Source organism: Natrix helvetica, assembly GCF_964273705.1.
Source record: "Natrix helvetica genome assembly, chromosome: 10".
Lineage (NCBI taxonomy): Eukaryota > Metazoa > Chordata > Lepidosauria > Squamata > Natricidae > Natrix > Natrix helvetica.
This window is the reverse complement of record NC_138561.1, coordinates 12,829,133-12,854,801: the sequence shown is the minus strand read 5'-3', so window position 1 is coordinate 12,854,801 and position 25,669 is coordinate 12,829,133. Positions and strand designations below refer to the sequence as shown.

The 25,669-nt window shown below is 43.1% G+C and overlaps 2 protein-coding genes across 8 annotated transcripts in view; one reads left to right on the top strand and one right to left on the bottom strand.

The window, feature by feature from the left end:
* Positions 1–2,994: 2,994 nt before the first annotated feature.
* TK2 (thymidine kinase 2) overlaps positions 2,995–25,669 on the top strand; it is a 53,770-nt gene continuing 31,095 nt past the window's right edge. For 3 of the 7 annotated variants that reach the window (XM_081963067.1, XM_081963069.1, XM_081963068.1), the window contains exons 1-9: positions 2,996–3,347; positions 6,305–6,342; positions 6,747–6,821; positions 7,997–8,050; positions 8,666–8,755; positions 9,561–9,634; positions 12,768–12,856; positions 13,045–13,124; positions 14,574–14,654. In XM_081963067.1, the coding sequence (XP_081819193.1) occupies positions 3,173–3,347; positions 6,305–6,342; positions 6,747–6,821; positions 7,997–8,050; positions 8,666–8,755; positions 9,561–9,634; positions 12,768–12,856; positions 13,045–13,124; positions 14,574–14,654 (756 nt within the window). In that variant the 5' untranslated portion in view covers positions 2,996–3,172. Of the gene's footprint in view, positions 3,348–6,304; positions 6,343–6,746; positions 6,822–7,996; positions 8,051–8,665; positions 8,756–9,560; positions 9,635–12,767; positions 12,857–13,044; positions 13,125–14,573; positions 14,655–14,984; positions 15,635–25,080; positions 25,156–25,669 lie in introns of those variants that run through there. The other 4 variants (XR_014176222.1, XR_014176223.1, XM_081963070.1 and 1 more) reach the window with 3 other exon arrangements.
* On the bottom strand, positions 17,644–24,124 carry LOC309397221 (uncharacterized protein). Its single transcript, XM_081963065.1, has 2 exons — positions 23,653–24,124; positions 17,644–21,779 (listed from the first exon to the last, which is right to left on the bottom strand). Exons 1-2 carry the CDS (start codon positions 23,962–23,964, stop codon positions 20,418–20,420), a joined length of 1,674 nt encoding a protein of 557 aa, XP_081819191.1. The 5' UTR covers positions 23,965–24,124; the 3' UTR covers positions 17,644–20,417.

Sequence of the window (25,669 nt, the reverse complement as noted above, 5' to 3'; positions counted from 1 at the left end):
ATGGCTTGTACCAATCAGACTTCACCAGCCTTTTTCTGGTCCAAAATTACGATGAGCTTTGCTAAAGGAATTCCGGTATTGCAACAGGAAATAATTTAGCAAGAACCTTCTTACTTACAGCTCTGAGATAAAAGTAGCTCTTTGAAACACCAGGATGTTGATTCTTTTTTGCTTAGACTCAAATATTTATTGTGCTTCTTGACTGTTGTTATTAGTGGTTGAACATTTTGCTTCAATCTTCCACCTGGAATTGTTTTTTTGCATGACTTAGGAATTTTGTTCCAATTATTTATTTACACAATGCTTACATTACTGTATCTAATCTTGATTATGGAAGGGTAACAGGGAAGCAAAAGAACAATTTATACTAAAACTCAAAATGGCAGTGTAAAAGGGAGGTTTTCCAGAATGCCAAAGGGAAAAGGGTAAGTTTAATTTGGTGGGTAGCATGTCCCACAATGCTGGAGCAGCTGCTGAGAAGATCTGTCTTCTGCTCCCGTTCCTCTTTCATAATTGTTGAACTGTGTAGCTGCAAGGGACCATAAGGTCATTTAGCTCAACCCTCTGCCCTGCAGAGGAAAACCAAATCCATTATCTTGAGAAAGGGCTGTCTGGTCTCTTTGTCCAAATCTCCAGAGCTGTTTCTCTTCCATAGACTGACTGTTCCACTCTTGTTACTGTTCCCATCAGGATTTTTTTTTCTTAACCTCTGTAATTTATATCCATTATTTCTCGTGTGGTTTCCATGGCGATGGAAGAGTGGGCAATTTTGCAAGTCCTCCTCCCAATACTCCTGGAGGATGACAAAATCCTAATTTAATGTGTTGCTGGAGGGCAGGCTGGGACCACTCGTAGAGTGAAAAGGCCACGTTGATACATGAGAATTAATTGCAGGTCACAGAGGGAGACCTGGCGTGCCAATCAGCTATTTGACGGCTAGCAAGGCAGAGGCAGTGATGGAGCTGGCATCCTGGGTGAGGCCTTGAAGTAGTTCTTGGCATGTCTTTCAGGCAGAAGTGGCTTTAAAAAGTTAGCTAGTTGTGACATTTGATGACAATGAATTGCTTTTCAAAAAATGCTAATGGACTGCATGAAGCTTCTTTGGCAGGCTTCACGCTGTACATTCTGGAATTTTTTGATCACAGGGACCAGTGTAGTGATTGCAAAGTGGCATTCTCCTGCAGTTGTGAAATAGGCTCTACTACAGGTAGTCCTCGACTCACAACAGTTCACTTAGTGACTGTTCAGAGTTACAACGGCACTGAAAAAAGTGACCACATATGACCAATTTTCACACTTATGACCGTGGCAGCATCCCTGTGGTCAGACCAATTACATTTGGACTCTTGGCAGCTGGTTCATATTTATGACGGTTGCAGTGTCATGGGATCATCTTTTGCAAGCTTCTGACAAGCAAAGTCAATGGGGAAGCCAACTCACTTAACAATCGTGTCACTCATTTAACAACTTGCAGTGATTCACTTAACAAATGTGGCAAGAAAAATCTTCAGATAGGCAAAACTCACCGAACACTTAATTTTTCATGTAGCAACATAACTTTTGGGCTTGATTCGGTCATGAGTTGAGGACTACCTGTTGTAGTTTGATCATTGCCTTGTATATGAGAGCTTCTGAGCCCCACATACAGTGTGTTGCAATGTTCAACCTTACGGCAATAAGAGTGCGAGTTCCTGTCCACAACATTTCCTTGTCCAGTGAAGAGAAGAGAAGAGAATAGGAAGGGATCTTGTAGGTCATCTAGTCCAACCCCCTGCTCTAGCGGGAGAGCCCATACCATTTCTGGCAGATGGCTGTCTAGTCTCTTTTTGAAAGCTCCCCGTTATCTGATTCTTCATTCTCTGAGACCATTATGATGGTTAACAAATCCATCATACTAAGCTATATAACAACTGGCTTGATTTCAGCATTTTTGTGAATCACATGATTCTTTATTATTTCATTGACAACTTGGTTTGCCTTCACCCTCTCATTTAAATCTCTTCCAAATCAACCCCCTTGAGAGGAAGGCTGGATTGAAAGAAAGCAGCTAGCCCTCAAGCCATCATTGAGCCCCTTGCCTTGCTACCTTCCCACAATCCACTTAACCAGTTTACCAAATTCACTCCCCCCCCCTGCTTCTATAATACCCAGAATCATGGGATGTGCGAGCAGGCTGACCTCACTTATGCTTAGCGGATGGTACGAATGCTAGATGCAAAGTTTCGAACTGAATCACACCCATCCGCCTGCAACTGATTAAGAACAAAACACGCCCTCAAAACAACGCTATAGAGCACTGCACACCAAGACAACTGGACACACCACTGTCAAACTATTCACATTATAATTACTATTAGTCTTCTTGTCATTCCTATCACTCATCTTCTCTCCCTTATGACTGCAGGACGGTAACTTTGTGGCTTGTATCCTTACGATTTATATTGATATCGATGGTTTCCTATTGCTTATTTGTACCCTATGACTATCATTAAGTGTTGATTCTGGACGGACGTATCTTGTCTTTTTATGTACACTGAGAGCATCTACACCAAAGACAAATTCCTCGTGTGTCCAATCACACTTGGCCAGTAAAGAATTCTGTTGTTCTGTTCTGTTCTAGTCTATTCTAGTCTATTCTATTCTAGTCTAGTCTAGTCTAGTCCAGTCCAGTCCAGTCCTGTCCTAGTCCTAGTCTATTCCATTCCATTCCATTCCTAGACCTAGTCCTATTGTATTGTATTGTATTGTATTGTATTGTATTCTATTCTATTCTATTCTATTCTGTTTTATTCTGTTTTATTCTGTTCTATTCTATATTTTCTGGTCTATTGTATTATATTCCCATTCTATCCTATTCTATTCGCTTGCAACCCCTGCTAGTCCACCAGGCTAGAAGACTTGAACTACAACTCCCAGCACCCCCTGCCCAATCTGGGAAAGCCGCGGCCAGCTGACGCGGATCGCAGCTGCGCGTCTCTCCTTTTCCCCCCTTTCGCCGTTGCAAAGCGCAGCTGCTGGAATCGCGCCCGGGACGCGCGGCGTTTGCGATCGCGGCTGCTTGCAGCGGCGAAAGGAAGCGGGTCATCGGCCCGGGCAGCTGCCCTTTCCTGCTTTTGCAAACGCGGCCGCCCTTCGGTTCCTGCGGGAGTCCCCGCACCGCCTGACATGGGCGATGTGGTGGGTGCTATCGCTCCGTCCCCGTCCCTGGCTGCCTGGCTTGCAGCTCTGGGCGGCTGGGCCTCTCTCGTCTTCCTCTCGTTGCATAACCGGCTGCTCGGAGCTCCGTCGCCCTGCGCCGCCGAGGGATCCACGCTACCCCATGGCCGGGTCTTCCCAGCACGCCTCTTGTATGTTCGGCCTGGCTTGGCTTGGGGTCCTTCCCGGGATGGGATTGGGAGTGGGGGGGCGCGGGGCTGGCCAGACTTCTGGGCTGCTGCCCGTCGGAAGGTGCAAACGATCCCAGGGTTGAGCTCACACAGATTAACAGAGCTGGAAGGGACCTTGTAGGTCATCTAGTCCAACCCCTCACTCAAGCAGACTCTATACCAGATGTCTTCAAACTTGGCAACTTTAAGACTTGTGGACTTCCAACTCCCAGCATTCTCCAGCCAGCTATGGCAGTTCAGGTTGCTCGGAGATTCGCCTTGGTTTTGTTCAAAAACGTGGCTTGGAAAGGGCTAAAACCACGTGGGAATAGAAGCGTAAATTGCCTGGGTTTACTTAATTCACTAAATGAACTAATAGTGTTTCAATACCCCTTCAATTGGAAAGCTGAAATTTCTATTATCTGAGAAGAGTCTGGGACATTTCTTTACTGTTTGTTTCTATTTTTTGGTGTGTGTATGTATGTTTGTGATAACTTGACTTTGCTGAAGTGGCTTATGATGCACAGAAGCTTGTTGTCAGTTGCTAAGTCCTTTCTGACCCACTGCGACCCCATAGACAATGTTCCTCCAGGCCTTCCTGTCCTCTACCATCCTCTGGAGGCTGCTTCAGTGACTCCATCCAGCCACTTCATTCTCTGTCATCTCCTTTTGTCCTCAATCGTTCCCAGCATGAGGCTCTTCTCCAGGGAGTCCGTCCTTCTCATTAGGTGGCCAAAGTATTTGAGTTTCCTCTTCAGGATCTGACTTTCTAAGGAGCAGTCAGGGTTGATCTCCTCTAGGACTGACCGGTTTGATTGCCTTGCAGTCCAGGGGACTTGCAGGAGTCTTCTCCAGCACCATAGTTCAAAGGTCTCCATTCTTTGACGCTCAGCCTTTCTTATGGTCCAACTTTCACAGCCATACGTTGCAACTGGGAAAACTATAGCCTTGACTATACACACATTTGTTGGCAGGGTGATGTCTCTGCTTTTTAGGGTGCTCTCTAGATTTGCCATAGCTTTCCTCCCTAGGAGCAAGCTTCTTTTAATTTCTTGGCTGCAGTCCCCATCTGCGGTTTATCTTGGAGTCCAGGAAAATAAAATCTGTCACTGCTTCCATTTCTTCCCCAGCTATTTGCCAGGAATTGAGAGGGCCAGATGCCATGATCTTAGTTTTCTTAATGTTGAGTTTCAAGCCAACTTTTGCACTCTCCTCCTTCACCGCATCAAGAGGTTCTTTAGTTCCTCCTCACTTTCTGCCATCAGGTTGGTATCATCTGCATATCTGAGGTTGATGCACAAAAGCTTATGTCATGGTCAGTGTATTCATCTTGAAAGTGTCCCAGGTCTGGACTTAATGAGGATCCAGCATGAAATCAGGCCTGTGAAATAAGAGTTGAATGGCAGACAAGATGCCAACATTTGACAAAGACATTGAGCTGGGTCTAGTCTGTGATCTTGGCTCTTCTTGTTTCCTCAGTAAATATGTCAGTTGGTCCTTGCTTTGATGCAAAAGACTCCTGGTCCTGTTACACAATCTTACCTTTTCCTTCCTGTACCTCTTGTGTCTGCATCCGGTGTGGTGAGGAGTGCTGTGCAGGTGTGTTGGTGGCACCTGCACTCACACTACCCCTCTCCTGCCTTTACCTTCTCTATCCAGCAACGGAAAAGACCTTTGACATTTTCTTTCACAAGTTGCGCTAAAATAATTGTTTAATTCTAGCTTGCATTGGCTGGATTTGCACATCATGTTTACCAACCAAGCCATCTCATGGCTTAGTATGACGTGTGAAACTTGCAAGGAACAAATTAAGTGACCTTGATGGCACGTCCTGCAATTCAATTCTGCCATGAGTGGTAATGTTGATTAGGATTCTGGCAAGGCTGTTCGATCTCGTATACTTGATCATCTTCATTTAAATAATTGATATTAAAAGAAGATTTCACAAAGGTTTTAAAGAAATGACTGAAAAATAGAAGAAGAAATAGCAGAGGGTAAAAGGAAAACAGAAGAATAGCAAGAAAGAAAGCTAAGACGCCGAGCTTGTCGATCAGAAAGTTCAGCAGTTCGAATCCCTATGGACTGAGCTTCCATTACTTGTCCCAGATTCTGCCAACCTAGCAGTTCGAAAGCATGTAAAAATGCAAGTAGAAAAATAGGAACCACCTTTGCTGCGAAGGTTCCAGCGTTCCGTGCACCTTCGGCGTTTAGTCATGCCGGCCACATGACCACGGAGACATCTTCAGACAGTGCTGGCTCTTCGGCTTTGAAATGGAAATGAGCACCGCCCTCTAGAGGTGGGAACGACTAGTGCATATGTTCGAAGGGAACCTTTTACCTTTAAGCAAATTTGATTCTTTGCAGTAGTTGCAAATATAATGATGACCATTTCCTCCCTCCCGTATTGCATGTCATAGTTCCTTTCTTCCCCTAGACCAGTGTTTCTCAAACTTGGTGACTTTAAGTCCTGTGGACTTCAACTCCCAGAATTCCCCAGCCAGCTATGCTGGCTGGGGGATTCTGGGAGTTGAAGTCCACAGGACTTAAAGTCGCCAAGTTTGAGAAACACTGCCCTAGACAAACCATTCTAATCAAGACATCCAGAAATCATCAGATCATTTTTATTCATATGATCAAAAAGTCCATAAGCGGTTTCCAGTTCTTTTAAACAAAAGTCATTGTAGTTTTCTCCTTAAACAAGTTCTTGTCTAGATTCAAATTTAGACTGTCAGAATTAACAATTAAAACAAGGTAATTTAGCCATTTCTGCTATCTTCACAACCCATTCCTCCATGATTGCTGTTTCTGTAGTCTTCCATATTTGGGCATAAAATAGCCTTAATACTATAGTGCCCTTTCCTTTGTAGCATTACTAATATTTCAACTGATTACCAGCACCAATTACTCTTCCAGCTGAATGCCTTTGTTTTCTTTTACAGATAAGCGCCTGGCCAATGGAGAAAAAAAGAAGACAGTTGTAAGTATGAACAAACCCCCACCCCCACCCCCAATATATACTGCATTAATGAGATAGTAATGAAAACAATCGCTATGCATTTCTGAATGCAGTCTTGCAAATCTTTTTGTTGGATACCATACAGGAGAATAACAACAATATATATGTAGTACGTTTTAAAAAGAATTGGGGCATACAGTCTGCAGATGGGAAGAATAGGAGAAGTCCTGTATTGATATCCTAATTGCAGTGATTGGAAACCGATAGTTCATGCTCGCTCGATTTTTCTAGATTTTTTCAAATTGAAAGAGTTCTAACTTTCCGCCGAATTTGAGCATCACACCATTAAGCTTGTTCACCTGTTGTCATTTCATCACGCTCCAGCCTTAATCAGGGATTTCGTTCTTTCCTTCTGTTTTCATCAGATCTGCATCGAGGGGAACATTGCTAGCGGGAAAACAACCTGCCTGGATTATTTCGCTAAAAACACTGGCATTGAGGTGAAGCAGCATGGCGGCTCCTTGAGTTTGTTCATATCCTAAGGGTGTTTCATGTGATTGAAAACAAATAGGATCAGGATTACGGTTCACATGTTTAGTGACATTCCTGCCCTATGAAAAAAAATTATATATAAATATTTTATATATATTTTATATAGAGAGAGTTCCAGAAATGTTGTTCCCCCCCACTTGAATATATGACTCACTTTCAATGCTTCAGGGCAGATTACAAAAACATCATAAAATGATTCATTTGTAAAACTCAGTTCCACAAAATCCATAGCGCCCAAAAAGTCTTGGTGAAAACAGGCTGCAGCTTTATAAACTATAATAAAAGGGCCTGTTATAGTTTGGATGGCATTTTGCTTCGTAATCCATACCTTGTCTTTGGAAAAAAAGTGGACTCAGTTGCTAACTAGTATCTGGTGGACTGAACCTGGTTTAAACCCATCTCTGTCTCACTGCACGCCCATTTCAGAAGTTGCCTATTGCTGCATCGCTTCTGAAACTTGATAAATATCAGCTTGGATCACTGTAGAAAGTCCTTGTGTTAAAACTTCTACAAGATAACAGTGGGAGGATTGAAAAGGCTGCCTGGATGTTCAGAAAGTGAAGTTAAAGAAGGTGTAGCAAAAATTAAAAAAAATGTTTTTTTAATTGAATAAATAAATCAAGACAAAACTCCTTTCAACACTGCAAAATTAGAAAGAAACACACAGCAGAGACAAAAACGTAGCTAATGAAACAATGAAAAGATCACAAATCAGTGGTTCTCAACCTTGTTCACAACCCTTTTAAATACCTTTTGTGGCCACGGAGCAGGGCCATGGACCCTCAAGACTTAAAGCAAGCATTTCTTCAACCCTTTATGGACCCCCTATGATGACATCACAGCCCCCCCCCCCCCCAGTTCTGCAGACCACAGGTTGAAAACCACTAATATACATATTTTATTGGCTAGTGGTTTCACGTAGTAGTGAAAGAACATAAGAGAATCTTGGTCTTTGGCAAAGCAGTCAGTCATATAGAAGCTTACATACTTTGCATGCTTTCTGTCTGAGGGTACTAGATGCTAATCTTCTACATTTCTTGATTGTTTCTCTAGTGTAGGTTCAGAGAAGTAAACCAAAGTTTTCTGTATTGCACTGATTTATTTTTTAAAACTTTCAACGCAGGTGTTGACAGAACCAGTATCTAAATGGAGGAATGTCCGTGGACACAATCCTCTGGTAAGTTGCTAGAATGAAGCTCCTGGACTTATTTTCCGCATTAATTGTTTTTAACTGCTTGAAAGCCCTTGAATTATAGTGAGAAAGTAAAACTGAGCTACTCTTGTCTAACACCAGAAAATATACTGATTCTCTAAATTCAAAAGTTACGATTTAGATTTTTTTTCCCCAATAGGGTTGCTGATATGTTTCACTATGATAAGATATTCCAAGCATATGCTGTACTTCCTCTTTGGTAATTTGGTAATGAGTTTCAAGCCTTTTTTTAAAAAACAAAATAGTAGGTCTCAATTTTAAGTGCTGGTACTTTTGAAACCAAAAATACATTTAGGCCCAAAGGAAGATATGAGTCACAATTTTTCGTTGGTGGCCAGTGTCACCAACTTAGTAAATCCTTCCCATTGCGGTGAAGAAATTAAATAAATATTGGAGGATTTGGAACTGTGTGTGCTCATGTACCTAATATTGCAACAACTCTTCTCTTCTCTTCTCTCCCCTTTCCCTTCCCCTCCCCTTCCTTCCCTTCCCTTCTCCTCCCCTTCTCTCCACTCCACTCTTCTTCCACTCCACTCCACTCCCTTGAATATAGTCTTATTGTTTTCTCCCCAATGGCAGGGCTTAATGTATCAAGATGCAACCCGGTGGGGGATGACATTACAGACTTACGTGCAGTTGACTATGTTGGACCAACATACAAAACCAATGGTATGTTTTATAAGGTAGTAACTAGAATCCCAATGTAGGTAGTCCTCAACTTACGACCACAACTGACCCCCAACATTCCTGCAACTAACTTTTACGCAGTTATGTGAAGTTCCTTTTGCCCCCACTTTGCAACCTTTCTTGCCGCGCTTGATAAGTGAATCCTTGCAGTTGTGACGCGAGTCTGACTTTCCCATTGACTTCGCTTGTCAGAAGGTTGCAAAAGGTGACCCCACTACCCTGGGACGTGGCAAATACATGCCAGTTGCCAGGTGGCCAAATTTTGATCACGTGACCATGAGAATGCTGCAGTCGTCGTGAAAACTGGTCAAACTGGTTGTAACTTCAGTAAATGAATGGTTGCAAGTTGAAGACTACCTGTGTTAAGAGCCAGTGTGCCCTCATAGTCAAGAGTCTGGAAAGATAATAGGGAGACCCTGGTTCAAATCCGGTCTCTGCCATGGATTCTAAATAGGTAATTTTGGATCTGTCTCCTTCACTTCAGCCTACTCCCTTGGCCGGTCAATGTGGGGAAAATAGGAAGAGAGAGAATTTACAGTTTGAGTTCTTGAATGAAAGGATGGAAACCTATCAAGGTTGCTGGTTTTGTAAAGGCGTTGCCGAAGTTAAATAAACTTCAAGGGAATAAATAAAAGGAATAAATCCCTTTTCCACCAGGAATGTGTAGTCCAGGGGATGCTGCAGAACAGCTAATCTCCCCCTCCCCTTGAATAGCTAACAATCTGTGCGTCTGTCTGTCCACCCGCCTGTCCGTCCTTCTAAATGGCTTTTGGCATTTAATTTGCAGATTTCTCCCATAAGAATGATGGAGCGGTCAATTCACAGCGCAAAGTACATTTTTGTGGAGAACTTATATCGCAGGTACGGTTCAGAGCGTGCTTTTAAGAGAGTGGCTTCATATATTATTCATTCTGAAAAAGCTCAGGAACAGAGCCAAATCACCATCCAATTGGCAGTTGCACATTGACTGAGTAAGGCAGGCTGGCGGCTGCTACTCGTCTTTGCAATATCTTTTCGATTTGTCTTGCCATTATTTTTTGCCCTGTGAATAAACATCCAGCCAAACTAGATTTTTCCTTCTGAAATACGGGAGGGAAAAGAGACTCCACAAGGTGGCATCTCTGCTACAGAGTCTCTTGAACAAAGGCGCAGATATGATGGTACGATAGCTTTTGGTTCTCTTTGATCCCAATTGCTGAGGTATTACGATGTAGCGATCACCGCATCTTTCTTGATTGCTATTTGGGTATGACTTTGAAGAAGTTACATTACTACCTTTTTTGCATGTGCATATTGGATACTGCTTTGCTAATTGTTGGATTGGGTGGAAAGTATAGTATAGTATAGTACAGTACAGTACAGTACAGTACAGTTTAGTATAGTATAGTATAGTATAGTATAGTATAGTATAGTACAGTGTACAGAACAGAACAGAATTCTTTATTGGCCAAGTGTGATTGGACACACAAGGAATTTGTCTTTGGTGCATATGCTCTCAGTGTACATGAAGAAAAATAAAATAGAATACAATCATCAAGAATCATAAGATACAACAGTAATAGTCATGGGTTACTAATAAGCAATCAAATTATGCTAGGAAACAAATAAAACAATATAAAATGGAAAGATACAAGCAACATGGTTATAATCTTAAGTGGGAAGAGATAGGTACTAGGAAGGAAGAGAAGAATAATGATAATACAGTCTTAGTAGGTAATATGACAGTGTTGTGGGAATTAGTTGTTAAGCAGAGTGATGGCATTCGGGGAAAAATGTCCTTGGGTCTGGTGTGCAGAGCCCTATAGCGTCGTTTTGAGGGTAGAAGTTGAAGCAATTTATGTCCAGGATGCGAGGGGTCTGTAGATATTTTCACAGCCCTCTTTTTGACTCATGCAGTATACAGGTCTTCGATGGAAGGCTGGTTGGTAGCCATTGTTTTTTCTGCACTTCTAATTATCCTCTGAAGTCTGTGTCTGTCTTGCTTGTTTGCAGAGTCAAACCAGATAGTTATGGAGGTGTAGATGACAATAATTCCTCTGTAGAACAGAATCAGCAGCTCTTTGGGCAGTTTGAGCTTTCTGAGTTAGCGCAGAAAGAACATTCTTTGTTGTGCTTTTTTGATGACATTTTGGATGTTAGGTGACCATTTTAAGTCTTAAGATATGATAGAACCTAGAAACGTGAATGTCTCTCTACACTATTTTTATGAAATTAAGTTCGTTCTTTTGTATTAGTCAAACCTGAGCCATAATAAACAAACCACGTTTGTATGCTGTATGCTCTGGTTAGCTGTGGAGGAGAAAGCTGGTGAAAGCACAGGAATTACCTCCATGTGCTCTCCTGCATACAGTCCTTGGTTATGTGTAGTAACCAGGCAACGCCGAACTGATTCATTTGAATGTTGAACTTGTTCCAGTGAATGATTACTGTAAACAGATCAAATACATTACATTAAAATATTTTGGTTCGATTGTCATTGAGGTAGAAATACAGCGATGTGGTGGCCTAGCGGTGAAGACACTCGCCTCCCACTCGGAAGATTGAGAGTTCAATTCCAAGGTAGCGGCAGATGTTTCTCTCCTAGGGCACAAAAGAAAACAAAAAAAAATTGATGTGAACTCCACATAGATGTCAGGAAGGGCATCCAGCCAGTAAACGCTCAGCTCCGTCCAGCCACCCCCAACTCTAGCCCAAATTATGAGATTGCAGGGTCGTAAAAATGGAGTGGCTGAGGTAGAAATATACAGAAGTGAGGAGAGATATATTCACTGATTCTCAAAGATAAGTAAAATGGGGCAGCCCTTCAACTTGGATGAAGACAACTAGAAAATACGGGATTGTTGGCTAGACTGAGAAGTTGTGAACATACTGAAAAGAAGGAAGTAGTGAATTGCTTCTGTACGTTTGTGAAATAAAAGATAAGAATGTACCTATATGAAGGCATCAGGAGTTGAGCTTGACTTAAGGGAGGTGGTAGACAGGTAGAAAGTAGCAGATGTTGGCTGATCTGCAAAAAGCTGAACAAGGTTGTGCCTGCTTAGTCCCCGGAGAAGAGTTTTTCAGAAGAGTGGTCTAGGCTAGTAAACTAATTGTCAACCCTAAAGGGAACCTGGCTGAGGCCATCTTGGAGGCTTCAGGGTTGCCACACAACAGAAAGAGGAGGGAAATAGTTAGATGGAGTTTTGTAGCCAAAACAATAAAGTTTTCCCATGGGAACCAAGGACATTCTCACAGGGGACTGGCCAGAGGAGGAGTGAAGTAACCAAGCAACCGGCCAACACCTCGATTGGACAGCATGACCAGTGACTTGGGGGGAAAGGGGAAACTTTTACTTTTTAATTAGGTGAAAGCCGTGGGAATTTTCAGAGTCAGCTTTCACCAGTTGTGCCAATTTGATGCATCCAATAAATTGTACTTTGAGGATTTTGCCTGCCTTGGAGTTCTGCTTTCTAGGAGTGCAATGAACGCTGACGCCAAGCTGACTTGACTGTGAGAATGTCCTACCTGACACACAGAAAAAGAATAATCATCTCAGGAGAAAGCAAACTTCATCCAAAGTCAATGGGGAAGCCAGTGGAAAGTTGCAAATGGTAGCCGTGGGACCATAAGATGTTATGATTGTGCGGGATTCACCTAACAATGGCAATTGGGACTGCCCCAATTGACGGTCACAAGATGATGCAATCACACGTGACATCACACCACACAGTTATGGAATTGCTAGTCCCTGTCAACATCTTTAAAATGAGGACTACCTGTAAGCACCCACACCACCGTAGACAGGCTGAGATTTTGACAATCAGATATGAGATCTTGGTGATGGCTTTTAGAGGCAGATCGGGCCAGTGTATAAGTTGCGATGATGAAGATGAGACAGATTAGCAGTTGCCGGTTGACAGTATAAAGATGAGAAACTGAACTGTTGACCATCTTTTTGAAATTTGAGTCCCCAACACTGATGCCTTCTCAGATCATTCTCCTGTATTTTTTGCAGTGGGAAGATGGCAGAAGTAGATTACGTCATCCTGACCGAATGGTTTGACTGGATCCTCAAGAATATGGATGTGTCAGTTGATCTGATAGGTAAACACCTCTATTGATTCTTCAGGGGTGGGGAGGTTTTGTGGCTACTGATCATTAGGGATAATTTCGGTAATTTGAGTCTTGGAGACTTAACACAAGATTCTCCAACACGATGCCAATCAGAAATGAAATGATTGAAACTGCCCTTGTATCCTTAACCAGTTCTAAACTATAATGGTTTAATGCAGTTTATCTTCAGACCTCTCCTGGCATGTGTTACCAGAGACTCAAGCGGAGATGCAGGGAAGAGGAAAAAGTAATTCCCATGGTAAGGAGGAGATCTTTTTAATTTTTGGGAAGATTACAATTTGGTTGGTTGGAAGAAGGATCAAAAGTCTTCAGTCCCAGTAACAAGATGGTCATAAGCATCCACTGGGGTGGGGGTGGGGGGGTCAAATGTCAACGTATACATGATGTCATCACAGAGATGATGCAACTTTAGTTCTTCCATCAGACATCATGGTGGAAGTGTGGCATTTGTGCAGTGGTATCCTGATCCATGCAACCATCGTTTTGAGGCACAATGGTCTCTTTTGGATATTTAAGATTAAGTCAGGTACTAATACCACTCTATAAAGCCTTAGTAAGACCACAGCTAGAATACTGCATCCAGTTTTGGTCACCACACTATTAAAAAAATGTTGAGACTCTAGAAAGAATGCAGAGAGGAGCAACCAGGATGATTAGGGGACTGGAGGCTAAAACATAAGAATGGTTACAGGAACTGGGCATGCCTAGTCTAGTGAAGAGAAGGACTGGGGGAGACATGATAGCAGTGTTCCAATATTTGATGGGCTGCCACGGAGAGGAGGGGGATCAAGCTATTTTGCAAAGTACCTGAAGGCCAGAGAAGGAATAATGGATGGAAACTGATCAAGGAAAGATTCAACCTGGAAATAAGGAGAATTTTTCTGGCAGTGAGAACAATCAACCAATGGAACAGAAGTTGCCTTCAGAAGTTGTGGGAGCTTCATCACTGTCTTAGATAAACGAGATCCAGGTCCCCTACCCAGCCCCCTTCCCAAATCTGGTTGTCCTGTTGCAACTTAAATCAGATATTTGGCTCTTAATTGCAACTATTCTACCTTTTGCTCCTACAGAACACAAATCATGATTAGGTAAAGGTAAATGTTCCTTTTGCACATATTCTAGGGCAGGGGTAGTTAACCTTTTTATACCTACCATCCACTTTTGTATCTCTCTTAGTAGTAAAATTTTCTAACCGCCCACCGGTTCCACAGTAATGGTGATTTATAAAGTAGGGAAGTAACTTTACTTTATAAAATTTATAAAGCAGAGTTACAGCAAACCCCTACTGCCTGCCCACCATGAAAGCTGGAACTCCCACTAGTGGGTGGTAGGGACCAGGTTGACTACCACTTCTCTAGGGGGTGGTGCTCATCTTTGTTTCAAAGCCGAAGAGCCAGTGCTGGCCGAAGACGTCTCCGTGGTCATGTGGCCGGCATGACTAAACACCGAAGGTGCATGGAACGCTGTTATCTTCCCACCAAAGTGGTCCCTATTTTTCTATTTCCATTTTTATGTGCTTTCGAATTGCTAGGTTGGCAGAATCTGGGACAAGTAACGAGAGCTCACTCCGTTATGCAGCGCTAGGGATTTGAACCACCAAACTGCTAAAAATCATGATTAATCAAAGTATTTTTGTGTCTGTTAAAAAAAAAACCTGATCATCCTTCTTTTTTCCTCCTCTGGACAGGAATATTTAGAAGCTATTCATCAGCTTTATGAAGACTGGCTCATTAAACAATCATTGTTCAAAGTCCCTTCTCCGGTGCTTGTAAGTATACATTCATGATTGTTTTGAAAGATAGTTTGGCCCAAACAGGAAAAAGGTACCTGAATTAGTGCATAACTTTTATTATGTTTGTAAAAAAAAAAACCCTGTCTTGCTCTCCATCCTGTCATGTCTCACTATTAACTATCTTCCAAGGCTCCTTCGACTTACTATAAACTTTCCACAAGAGGGGAAGACCTTTTAATAGCATTGTGACAGGCATCAGCTTGGATTTTGGCAACTTGGTTCCTTCTAGGAAATACGACAAGCTGGGGAATTTGACCGTTTCTACTCACTTAGAGATGTGCATTTGATCATTTGAGTCTTTTTAAGGTGCTGCAGGCTGACGACGACCTGCAGGAAATGATGGAGAAATACGAAGAGAATCAGGACCAAATCTTAATGCTGGACAACACCCAACGCCGGCTGTAGAATTAGCTGTCTTACTATGGACAAGACTCTGTTGCCCAAAACAAAGATGTACACAGGTGGTGTAGCCTAAGCTAGAGAGAGAGAGAGCTGTAGGCTTCTTTATTGCAAGCAGCTTGAATTGGTGGTCTTGGAAACTTTGAAGGCATTCTGAGAAGCTTTGCAGAAAGATCCAAGGGCTTGGAATTAAGGAATTGCTGAGAAGGTCCACCATTTCCATGTGGGATGATCCACCAAGAGCCAAAATGGACTCTTCTCACCTCCCATCCACAGCTTCTTCTCTGTTTGGAGACTGTACCCTTGAAAAGTAAATACATACATATAAGGTGCGGCTAATTCCTTTCTTTCACAGCAGCCCATCTATTGTTTTCAGCTTGCACTTAACACTGCTAGTGTTGACCCGAGAGACTCACAGATGATGGAGAAATATGAAGAGGATCAGAATGGAATGCATAGCTATGACTTAATTCCTCCTGCTGCCAATAGACGCTGCTGTTTGGAGTTAGCAAACGTGCAGCTCAAATGCAATCGGATTTAAATCTTTTTTTTCCCCCCCCAAAAAAAGAATTTTAATAGAAGGGGACAAAGAAAACAAGCGGCCAGGCTTATTGCTAGTATGTACTAATTGCATTTGTGTTAATACTTTTTAAAGTGGACTAAAAAGTTTATACAATATGGCCTCCAACCTTTCTGGCTTCGCGGACTGGCAGTTTTGGGGTTTGGCATCAGTGTTGGCAAGATGGTGGTGGGGAGGAATAGTTTTGTGCGAGCAACCTAATCCTGCACATGCGCAAAGGAAACTGTGTGTACACAGCCCTATTCCCATTGGGCTGCAGTACGATACCTGTCTGTGACACTGCCCCGATCCCCGGGGCTTGGGGATCACTGCAATATGGAATAGTCGAGTTATTTTCCATCCATGAATGCATAAATTGTATGAATTATATGAGACAGGTAAAGCAGCAAACCGAGATGGACTGTATTGTGTTGACCACCCAAAGCTGAGTGGTTGTCAGAATTCATTCCAGGAGCCCACTTTGGATGACCTCCGACCCACTCTTGAGCACCAGGCAAGGCAACCCAACCCAACCAGGATGCAGATCCTTTCGGCTCCTCCTTCCTGTCTTTCATGGGCAGATAAATCCCGGGCGTCTTCACATTGAATTCTTAGGCAGCTCAAGCCAAGTGAGCATAAAAACCATTAGATGATCCCCATGCCTAAATCACATCCACGGCCACATCTGAGCAGGATGAGAGTGAAATATGGTCCCACGCACATAACATTTTTTTACTATTCCCTACAAGTCAGTTCATTTGGAATTATTTTATAGAGTTTTGTATTTGATATGAAGAGTTGGGCTCGGGGAAGAGCCATGTTGGATCAGTGACTTTATGTGAGGGTATATAGATAAATGATGGAGCAGAGTCATAACTTTTTGATCTTTCTTTTACTGTTAATCTAATTTGGATTAAAATGTCTTCAACTGAGATGGGAAGATGGGTGTAAGTTTTGGGTCTGAAATAGAACCTGGGTCGGAAGGTACTTGTTTGCACTGAAAAGAAGGTAATTTTGCTCAACTTCTTACCAAAAATATGCAAACGGTTATAATAAATGAGTGTAGAGTTTTCTATTCGGCGTGTTTTAGAACCTCTTGGTTAGTTTGCCAGGGTAAGAACAGCAGATATGATTCCAAGATATTTATCATTCCTTTCCTTCTTCATTAAAAAGTTGTTAAAATGTGTTATTGTCTCATATTCTTAGTCCAAATAAAGAGAACAACTGTCAACCTATTAATTTAGCTTATTCTCCCTGAGACACGGAATTCTAAGATGGAAGAGTAGGTTATGTCTTTTATTTAAATTGTAATGTTATTGTTAGAAAATTAACTGTAATTCAGTTATTCCCTAACTGAGTCGCATAGCGATGTAAATATAAGCAGACATTAAAAATATGTAATATATTAAGTTATTGTCAGTGATTTGATCTATGTCAAGATACAATGGGAACACTGCAATTTTATCTGTTTCCCCACCTAATATTAAATACGGTGATCTGGTTGTGAAAGTGAAAGCAATTTTGAATCAACTTTTAAGATTCACAAATGATTTTGTATAGTTCTCTTTCAGGCCTGGATAGGGGAAAATAAAATTGCACTTGGCAATGGACTCTTTACACAAGCCTACAGAAAGATTTTGATATTGTATATTCAGTCTATACACTGAAACAGAAAACTTTGCTACTCCTACAGGGTGTTCTTCCAAGCTTTATGTAGAGGTGTATGTGTGGGTCTGTATACCTTTATACAAGTCAATGTTGAGTTCTGGATTAGCCCCTGCAGTTTTCTTGGCAAAGTTTTTCAGGATTGGTTTGCCATTGATTCCTTCCTAGGGCGAAGATAGAGTGGCTGGCCCAAGGCCACCCAGTTGACTTCATGCCTAAGACTAGAACTCCCACTCTCCAGGTTTCTAGTCTGGTGCCTTAAACCACTACACCAAACTGGCTCGCTTTATTTAAGCACCCCCAAGAAAAGATACCTTAACAATTTGGAATGCTACCTTGGCTTTTTAAGCATTACTTTTAAGCATCCCATGTTCTGAGCCTTGAACTTCGGCCCCTTGTGGCAATGAGTGAATGGCTAATTGTTCAACTTCAGGATTTTATTTTTTATAAAAATTCCCTCTTGTAGAGATAAGAAATCATCATCCCTTCAGTTGCAAGGCTCCAAGGGTCAACTTTACCTGAATATTGGTCATATTAGCTGAAGCGAATGAGAATTGAAGTCCAACAAGTCCCTGAACTGAGCTGAGCTGTACTGGCAAAGAAGCACAAAACGAACTGGAGCGACATGATTAGAAATAATAACCAAAGCAGGGAATCAAAATATAGATATAATCCTCAACTTATAAGAGTTTATTGAATGACCATTCAAAGTTACAATGGCACTGAAAAAAGTGAGACACAAGTATTTTTCACACTTGACCATTACAGCCTCCCGATGATCGTGTGATCACAATTCAGGTGCTTGGCAACTGGTTCATATTTATGACGGTCGCAGGGTCCCGTGATCAACTTTTGCGACCTTAATGGCAGTGGCAAGAAAAGTCATAAATTGGGGCAAAACTCACTGAACGGCATGTTTCACTTAGCAACATAAATGGTAGTTGTAAGTTGAGGACTCCCTGTGTCCATGACGTTTTCACATGCATTCCTTCACTAAAGGTTGAAAGTATTTTCAATGAAACTTGTTTGACAAGCTATTGATTATATTGGTACTTTGGTATGCGTGGTATGTTGGCTGCTGGTTCATTATTACAAGACTATGTTGTTGGACAAGTTTGTTCTAGTTCTCTGACCATGGATGGGACAAAATGTTTATCCACAAGCTCTGAAGAAGCCAAACTAATGAGAGAAGAAAACCCAAAGGTTTAGCATCGCCCAATTTTTGGGATCCAAATGGCTTTTCCATGACAATTCAAAATAAATTATTTTCCTTTCATTTTTATTTTTTGCTAGACCATACTAGAATTCAAAAGCTTCCATCCTCAAATTTTCTGTGGAGTCCAATATGCTTTTTCTTTAAAAAAAAAAAGTCATAACATTCTTGAATTGTTTTCTATCCAATTATTTTTGGTTATATTTCAGTATAGAAACATTGTCTTTATTACAGATTAACAGAGTTGGAAGGGACCTTGTAGGTCATCTAGTCCAACCCCCCCACCTAAGCAGGAGATCCTTTCATCTTGCCTAATCAACCTGCTATATTGCATAGACTCTTAACAGAAAAAAATAACAAGCCAATCGAGCAAATACGGAGCTATGCAAACCATTTGACATTCTGTGTTTCTGGATATACTTCCTGCATTAACAACAATAGTATTTAACATTTAACATGATTCATGTATTTATGAAACAGCCTATTATGAACTGACGTCAGGATCCAGATTAATTCGATAACATTTTCTTAGAGGTAGTTCTTGTTTAGCGACTGCCCAAGGCAGCGACCTGTTCACAGAGGTGAAAACGTAACCCATTTATGAACTTCACAGGCCTGTAAAGCAAAGGAAAACTGAAGTAAAGATCCTAAGGAATGGTGGTTTCTTTGGATGACTGCTTAACAGCCAAGTTGCTGGTTCTAATTCTTGTTGCTAAATGAGGACCATCTGTAATCTTGCATTTTAAAGTCCACGATTAACATTTCTTCGATTAAAACTGAACTGGATAGGAAGAACAGCAAATGCTCGAGAAACTTCACAAGTATTCCTGATTTGTAGTTTCTTAGTCCTAGTTCTTTATCCTGGACAACTTTCAGGCACTTAGGGACTGCATAAAAGAGGAAGAAAGGGGAAGCACCAGTGTTCCCCCCCCCCAAGTGTGTACCCTTCTCTGGCACGCCTGCCAAACCATGAGCAGAAGGGGAAATCCATAGGAGATGTTGGAGCTGCAGAAGTGGATGAAAATTCCTTCCTTGGAAATTGAAGGAACGGTGATTCCCCCACGCCCACCCCGCCCTTCAAAGTATAATGTTCTTTCAATGATCTCACAGTAAGATGATGCTAAATCTCTCATGAAGTCTTAGCTGAGCACATTTGAAGTCCTATGAAACATCCCATGATCCTCTCTTGCTTCAACTGCCAGAAAAGCCAATGCAGTCCTAGGCTACATTAGCAGAGGGATAGAATTAGGATCACACGAGGTGTTAATATCGCTTTATAATTTCTTACTAAGACCACACTTGGAATATTGCATCCAGTTTTGGTCACCACGATATAAAAAAGATGTTGAGACTCTAGAAAGAGTGCAGAGAAGAGCAACAAAGACAATTAGGGGACTGGAGGCTAAAACATATGAAGAACGGTTGCAGGAGTTGGGTATTTTTAGTCTAATGAAAAGAAGGACTAGGGCTGACACGATAGCAGTGTTCCAATATTCGAGGAGCTGCCACAAAGAAGAGGGAGTCAACTTATTTTCCAAAGAACCTGAAGGGAGAAGAAGAAGCAATGGGTGGAAACTAATCCAGATGAGAACCGATCTAGAAATAAGGGGAAAAAATCCTGACAATGAGAACAATTCATCAATGGAACAGTTTGTCTTCAGAAGCTGTGGGTGCTCCATCAGTGGAGGCTTTAAAGAAGAGATTGGATGGATTTCATTTGTCTGAAATATAGAGTTTCCTGATTAAGCAGGGTGTTGGACTAGAAGACCTCCAAGGTCTATTCCAACTCTGTTGCTCGGATTTTACCACTTGATGAGAAGCATGTAAACACCGCAGTGACCAATCTCGCTGCAACTCAGTCAATCCTGACTTGCGGGTCCCAGAGCTCTCGGGGACCTACTTTTTAATTATCTTTGTTAATAACAGCATAACCGTCTAGGCTAGGCTCGTTCACATGCGCCCCACGAGTGTCGAAGTCCGCCAAAGAGGAATGGTGGGGACATCTTTCTCGCCTATGCCGAATACCTGCTGGAATGTCACCAGGGTACTGATCCTCGGTCGGAACAGGACGGGTTAAAATGGGGACATCTAGATGCCTGCTATAACTCGGACCCGGCGTGGGATTGCTGCACCCGGCGATATGACTGAAGTGATCTGATGAATAGAGGTCCACGTTGTAAGGGTCTCCACAGGAGAGGTTTGTTGATTGCATCTCATGATAACGTTCTTCAGGGACTCGGAGGCTCCTTCCAGATGTTGCCCGTGCTGTTTCTTCCACAGGGTACACCAACTTCTCTACGTAGTCTTCCTTGTTCTTCGGCTTCTCTCCCATCGAGGCCGAGTCATTGGAGGAGTTGGGTGACTGCTGTGCCACGCTGCCTTTCAGTTCTTTGGGTTCGTCGATGGTACCTGACCCAGGAGCGCTCAGATGCTTCATGGCATCGCAGAGTTTAGACTCATTCATCGTCTGCCGAGTCTGGTAGTCATAAGGAGTCTTGCTTACCCCAGTAGGATCGTTGAGGATGGCTAGGGCTTGAGGGCCACTTTCATCGGAAGGCAGATGAGGGAGAGTTTCTCCCCCACAGGTTGGTAGGCCCAGCCTTGTTTCAGTAAACCAGGCCTCCTCATTGGCTGCTCTCAAAGAAGAAGAAGTGGCAGAGAAGTGGAGAGGCTGTTGTCCAATGACAATGTCACTGTACTTAATCAGGAAGTCCTCACTGTCCGTGCTTCTGATGCAGGAGTGTGTCGAGGTTTCCTCTGGTTGGTTCTGGTTGCTGTCCTTCTCAGGAGTCTGTTCGGAAGCAACTGGTCGAATCTCTCTTGTAACACATCGGAGACCAAAACTTTCGCCATGCTCCGTCTTGTCCTGCTCTTTGAAGGCACTCTGGCTGTGGCTCAAGTAGGCCACTGCAGGACTTGGTGTCTCGTTGCTTTCTCCGACAGCCACTTCCCCTTTTGTTTGTGAGTGTTCCTGCTTTTTAGCTAGGCCAACACAAGGGGGACCATGCTTCTGAGCCCTCTTCTGTAGGATGTCAGCCAGGTCACTGTCTTTCATGTCCCCTGCAACTTCATGAAGGTTTTCGCATTCGATTCTCGCCAGGAACATTTCAAAGGCAGCCTTCTCTGCTTCTTCCTCATTTAGTTTTCTGACCAGGGAATATTCAGTAGCAGAGGTGGCAACATAGCCGATTTCCGACAGCAGTTGCTGTACTACACTTTCCGGAAGGATGGACTTTACATAGTAGACAAAGTTGCCTGTAAACGTCTAAAGGGAATGAGAAGAATAGTGTTAGGGAGACATCAGCATGGAGAAATTATTACTACTCTGTGAAATTATGGGTAGAAGATTTTTCTGTTGCTTGAAGTCTGAATTCTTCCGTTGATTGTATCCACAAGGGAATTTGGACTTCAAGCAACAGGATAAGACTCACCTTGACTGGTCCCAAAGAGTCAGGCTGGCGTTAGAAATCTTCCTTCCTGCTGAAACTTCATTGTATGTTCCCGTTATCTCTTTAGCTGGGATGTAGTTAGCTAAATCTGGCCATTGGGGTGTCTATCATTGGACAAGGAAGGATCCCCCCCCCCCCTGTTTTAAAGTTTTATTACATATAAAAAATTCCATTTCTAAATAAATTGTGTTGTCTGCGTACACATAATTTTGAGAAATAATAATATTTACAATAGTATTCATCAGATTGCCATTGGTCTCATAATAATAATGTTTGCTTATCCATTTTCATAAACCTTCCTTATAAAATTACTCCTTCCCTTATATTTCCATATTTCTAACTTCTGTTTTTATTGGCTAGCAATTGATAAAATTAGTCCCATGTTTTAAAAAAAATCCAGTTTCTCCGTTTTCCTTGATTTTAAGGGTTAATCTGTCCATTTCTGCACATTCCAATTTTTTTTTAGTTACGTTTTCCTCTATAGTGATCTTTACACTTTTCCATTGTGCAAATACAATTCTAGCTGCAGTTAATATATGTAAAATCAAGTATTGTATTCCCTTTATTATATTTTTTCCGGTATGACACCCAAAAAGAATATTGCTTGATTTAAGTCTATATGTTTCTTTATGATTTGTTCTAAACATGTATGTGTTTTTTCGCCAATATTTTTTTTTTGCCTTTATTTTATTTATTTAGTTAGTTAGTTTGTCAAACATGTATGAGATAACAGGTATAAGTATAAACATGAACACAGGAAACAGGTACGAATAAATGGGAATAGTAGGACAGGGATGTATGCATGCCCCATTACAGACCTCTTAAAAGTTATGGGGGTTTGAGGAAGTAACAGTGAAGTCAGGTAGAGCATTCCAGGCGTTGACCACTCTGTTGCTAAAGTCATATTTTCTGCAATCGAGTTTGGAGTGGTTTATATAGTTTGTATCTATTGTTTGCCCGTGTATTATTGAGGTTAAAGCTGAAGTATTCACTGATAGGTAGGAAGTTGTAGCAGACAATTTTGTGTACTACGCTTAGGTCAGACTTTAGTCGGCATAGTTCTAGGTTGGCCAAAATTTCGAGCCTGGTGGCATAAGAGATAAGAGATTCTATTGCGAGCAGAGGAGTGGAAGACTCTTCTCTTGAAACACCTCTTATCATTTATATATATGAAATACCTTTATCATTTGTTCCAATCATGAATGTATTTTTGTCCATTTTTTTTTGCCTTGGGCAAAAGGAGAAAGGATTTTTGTTTTTAACCTTCTCTGCCTTGGGTTCCTGGAGTAAAGCCCCCCCCCCCAGCCTAGCCTTACTCGGTGGCTCAGCTTGTCCATCAGAAAGGTCAGTAATTCAAATCCCTAGTACAGGTCGCCTGCGTGAGCAAGGGGGTTGGACTAGATGACCTCCAAGGTCCTTTCCAGCACAGTTATTTTTTATGGGAAGTGGGCAAACCTCCTCTCCCCCATCCACCCTCTCTATCAAGGCGCCTGACTAGGTGTCCATCGCCTAGCCTGACTAGGTGGCTCAGTGGCTAATATACTGAGCTTGTCCATCAGAAAGGTCGGGTTGGACTAGATGACCTCCAAGGTCCCTTCCAACTCTGTTACTGTTTACGCGAAGTGGCCAAACCCACTGGGGAGCTTCCTTCTCTCCCTCCCCTTCCTGCCCTGCCTCCTCCCCAACTACCTTCAGCGACTTGATCTCCTTCCTCCAGGGCGAGAGGCAAAGGTTGACGCACAGCAGCTCCAGGTAGCCGAAAGCCTGGCTCAGTTGGCGGAAGACGGCGGGGCTGTCCTCCCGCCGCCGGCCGCGCATCCTCCAGCAGCTCTCGGCGATCGCGCCCACGTCCCACCTGCCCGCCCGCAGCGACCCGGCGCGGCTCTTGAGCGGCGCTTCGTTGCAAAGCCGGAGTTTGCCCTCCGCCCAGCTAGCGCGGTAGAAAGCCAGGTAGTCTTGCAAAACTTCCCGCGGGGCGGCCAGAGACGGGCAGCTCCTCATCCTGGATCCCCTCCAGGGGTTTCCCCTTCCTTCCCTCGCGACGAGCCTGAAGCTGGGAAGCCCGACGGCCAGCCGCTCTTGGCTCCGACTCGCAGGACGCGGAAGCGGAGGCTCCCACGCTTGGCTTCCTCAGGCCCCGCTGGGGGAATGGGGCGGAGAGAGAGAGAGAGGGAGGCAGGCAGAGAGGCTCTGGAGGCTGCCATTGGCTTGTCCGTGGCTTTGCCCGCCGTTCCAGTGGCTGCCCCTGCTGTCGCTCAAGGCGAACGCTCGTCCTTTTCCCATTTCGGGCTCGCCAGGAGGCGGGAAGTGGGCGGGGGCTGCAAAGCGAAAGTGAAACCGAAGTGTGGGGGAGAAGAGTTCTGCTTTGGGTATCTGTGTTCAAAGGCAAGTATAAGTATCATCTTTATTGTCATTGTACTTAAACACAACGAAATTGGAAATACAACGAAAGTCTGGAAGTTATTGGCTGGCCTTTTCTCTGGGGGCTTGGGTGGTTCTCGAAGTGCCACCATGGGGGGCGGGGGTTGTTATAACAGGTAGTCCTCGACTTACAGCAGTTCACTTAGTGACCGTTTGAAGTTAAAACGGACGGTTTGAAATTAACACTGAAAATTGACCATTTTTCACACTTAACCATTGCAGCATCCCCATGGTCATGCGATTTACATTTATGATGGGTTATGCAGCCGTCCCGCAGTCATGCAATCCCCTTGGGCGACCTTCGGACAGGCAAAGTCAATGGGGGAAACCGGATTCACTTAACAACCGTCTTACCAGTTTGACAACTGCAGTGATTCACTTAACAAACGTGGTAAGGAAAGTTGTGAGATGGGGCAAAACTACCTTACTTACTTACTTAGCCATGTAAATTTTGGACTGGGTTGTGGTTGTAAGCGGTATTTTATAGATTCTGAGTTCAAGTCCCGTCTTAGCCATGGAAGCCAGCTGGGTGACTCTGAGCCAATCCCTCACTCTCTCAGCCCAAACTCACCTCACAGGGGGTGTTTGTTGTGGGGAAAATAAGAGGAGGAAGGTGTGTTGAACATGTGGCCACCTTGAGTTATTTGTAAACATAAACCTGAGATATCAATGAATGAATGTTTTGTTTTATATCAGGTGCAGGAGACTAAAACCTAGGACTGCTTGCCCCAAAGCCCACATCTGGCACGGGGCCATTGGAAGGGTGATCAGGTAAAGCAAGCATTTTATTTCAATCTTTATAATCATTATAGCTTCATTATGGTGAAGTAAACCAGTTTAAATGCAACCCCGGGCCCAATATCTGGGGAGGTCATGACTATAGGCCATTCTGGAAGTGTTGTGGCCCACTAATTGCCAGCAGAGCTGGCAGCAAAGTCGGACAGTGAGGAGGTTGGGGAGGAACATGGGCCAGTCCTGGAGGCTGGGGAAGCTCGGATGAGGGCTCTGCATCAGAGGCAGAGACGGGGCCAAAGCCATCTGGCAGTGATCAGGTGCCTACTGAGCTAGACAGCAGTGAGGCAGAGGAACAGCTATAGCCTGTTCCCAGTGTGCGCATTCACCGAGCTGCCAGAAGAAAACAGCAGCTAAGAAATCAGGGTAGACTTGGGAGTAAAGTCCCAGGTGGAAGTTGATTGGCCCCTCCCACAGGAAATAAAAGAGGAGCGAAAGGGGAGTGGGCTTTTGCAGGAAACAATTCGTTCGTTCCATCGTTAGATTTGTTTCA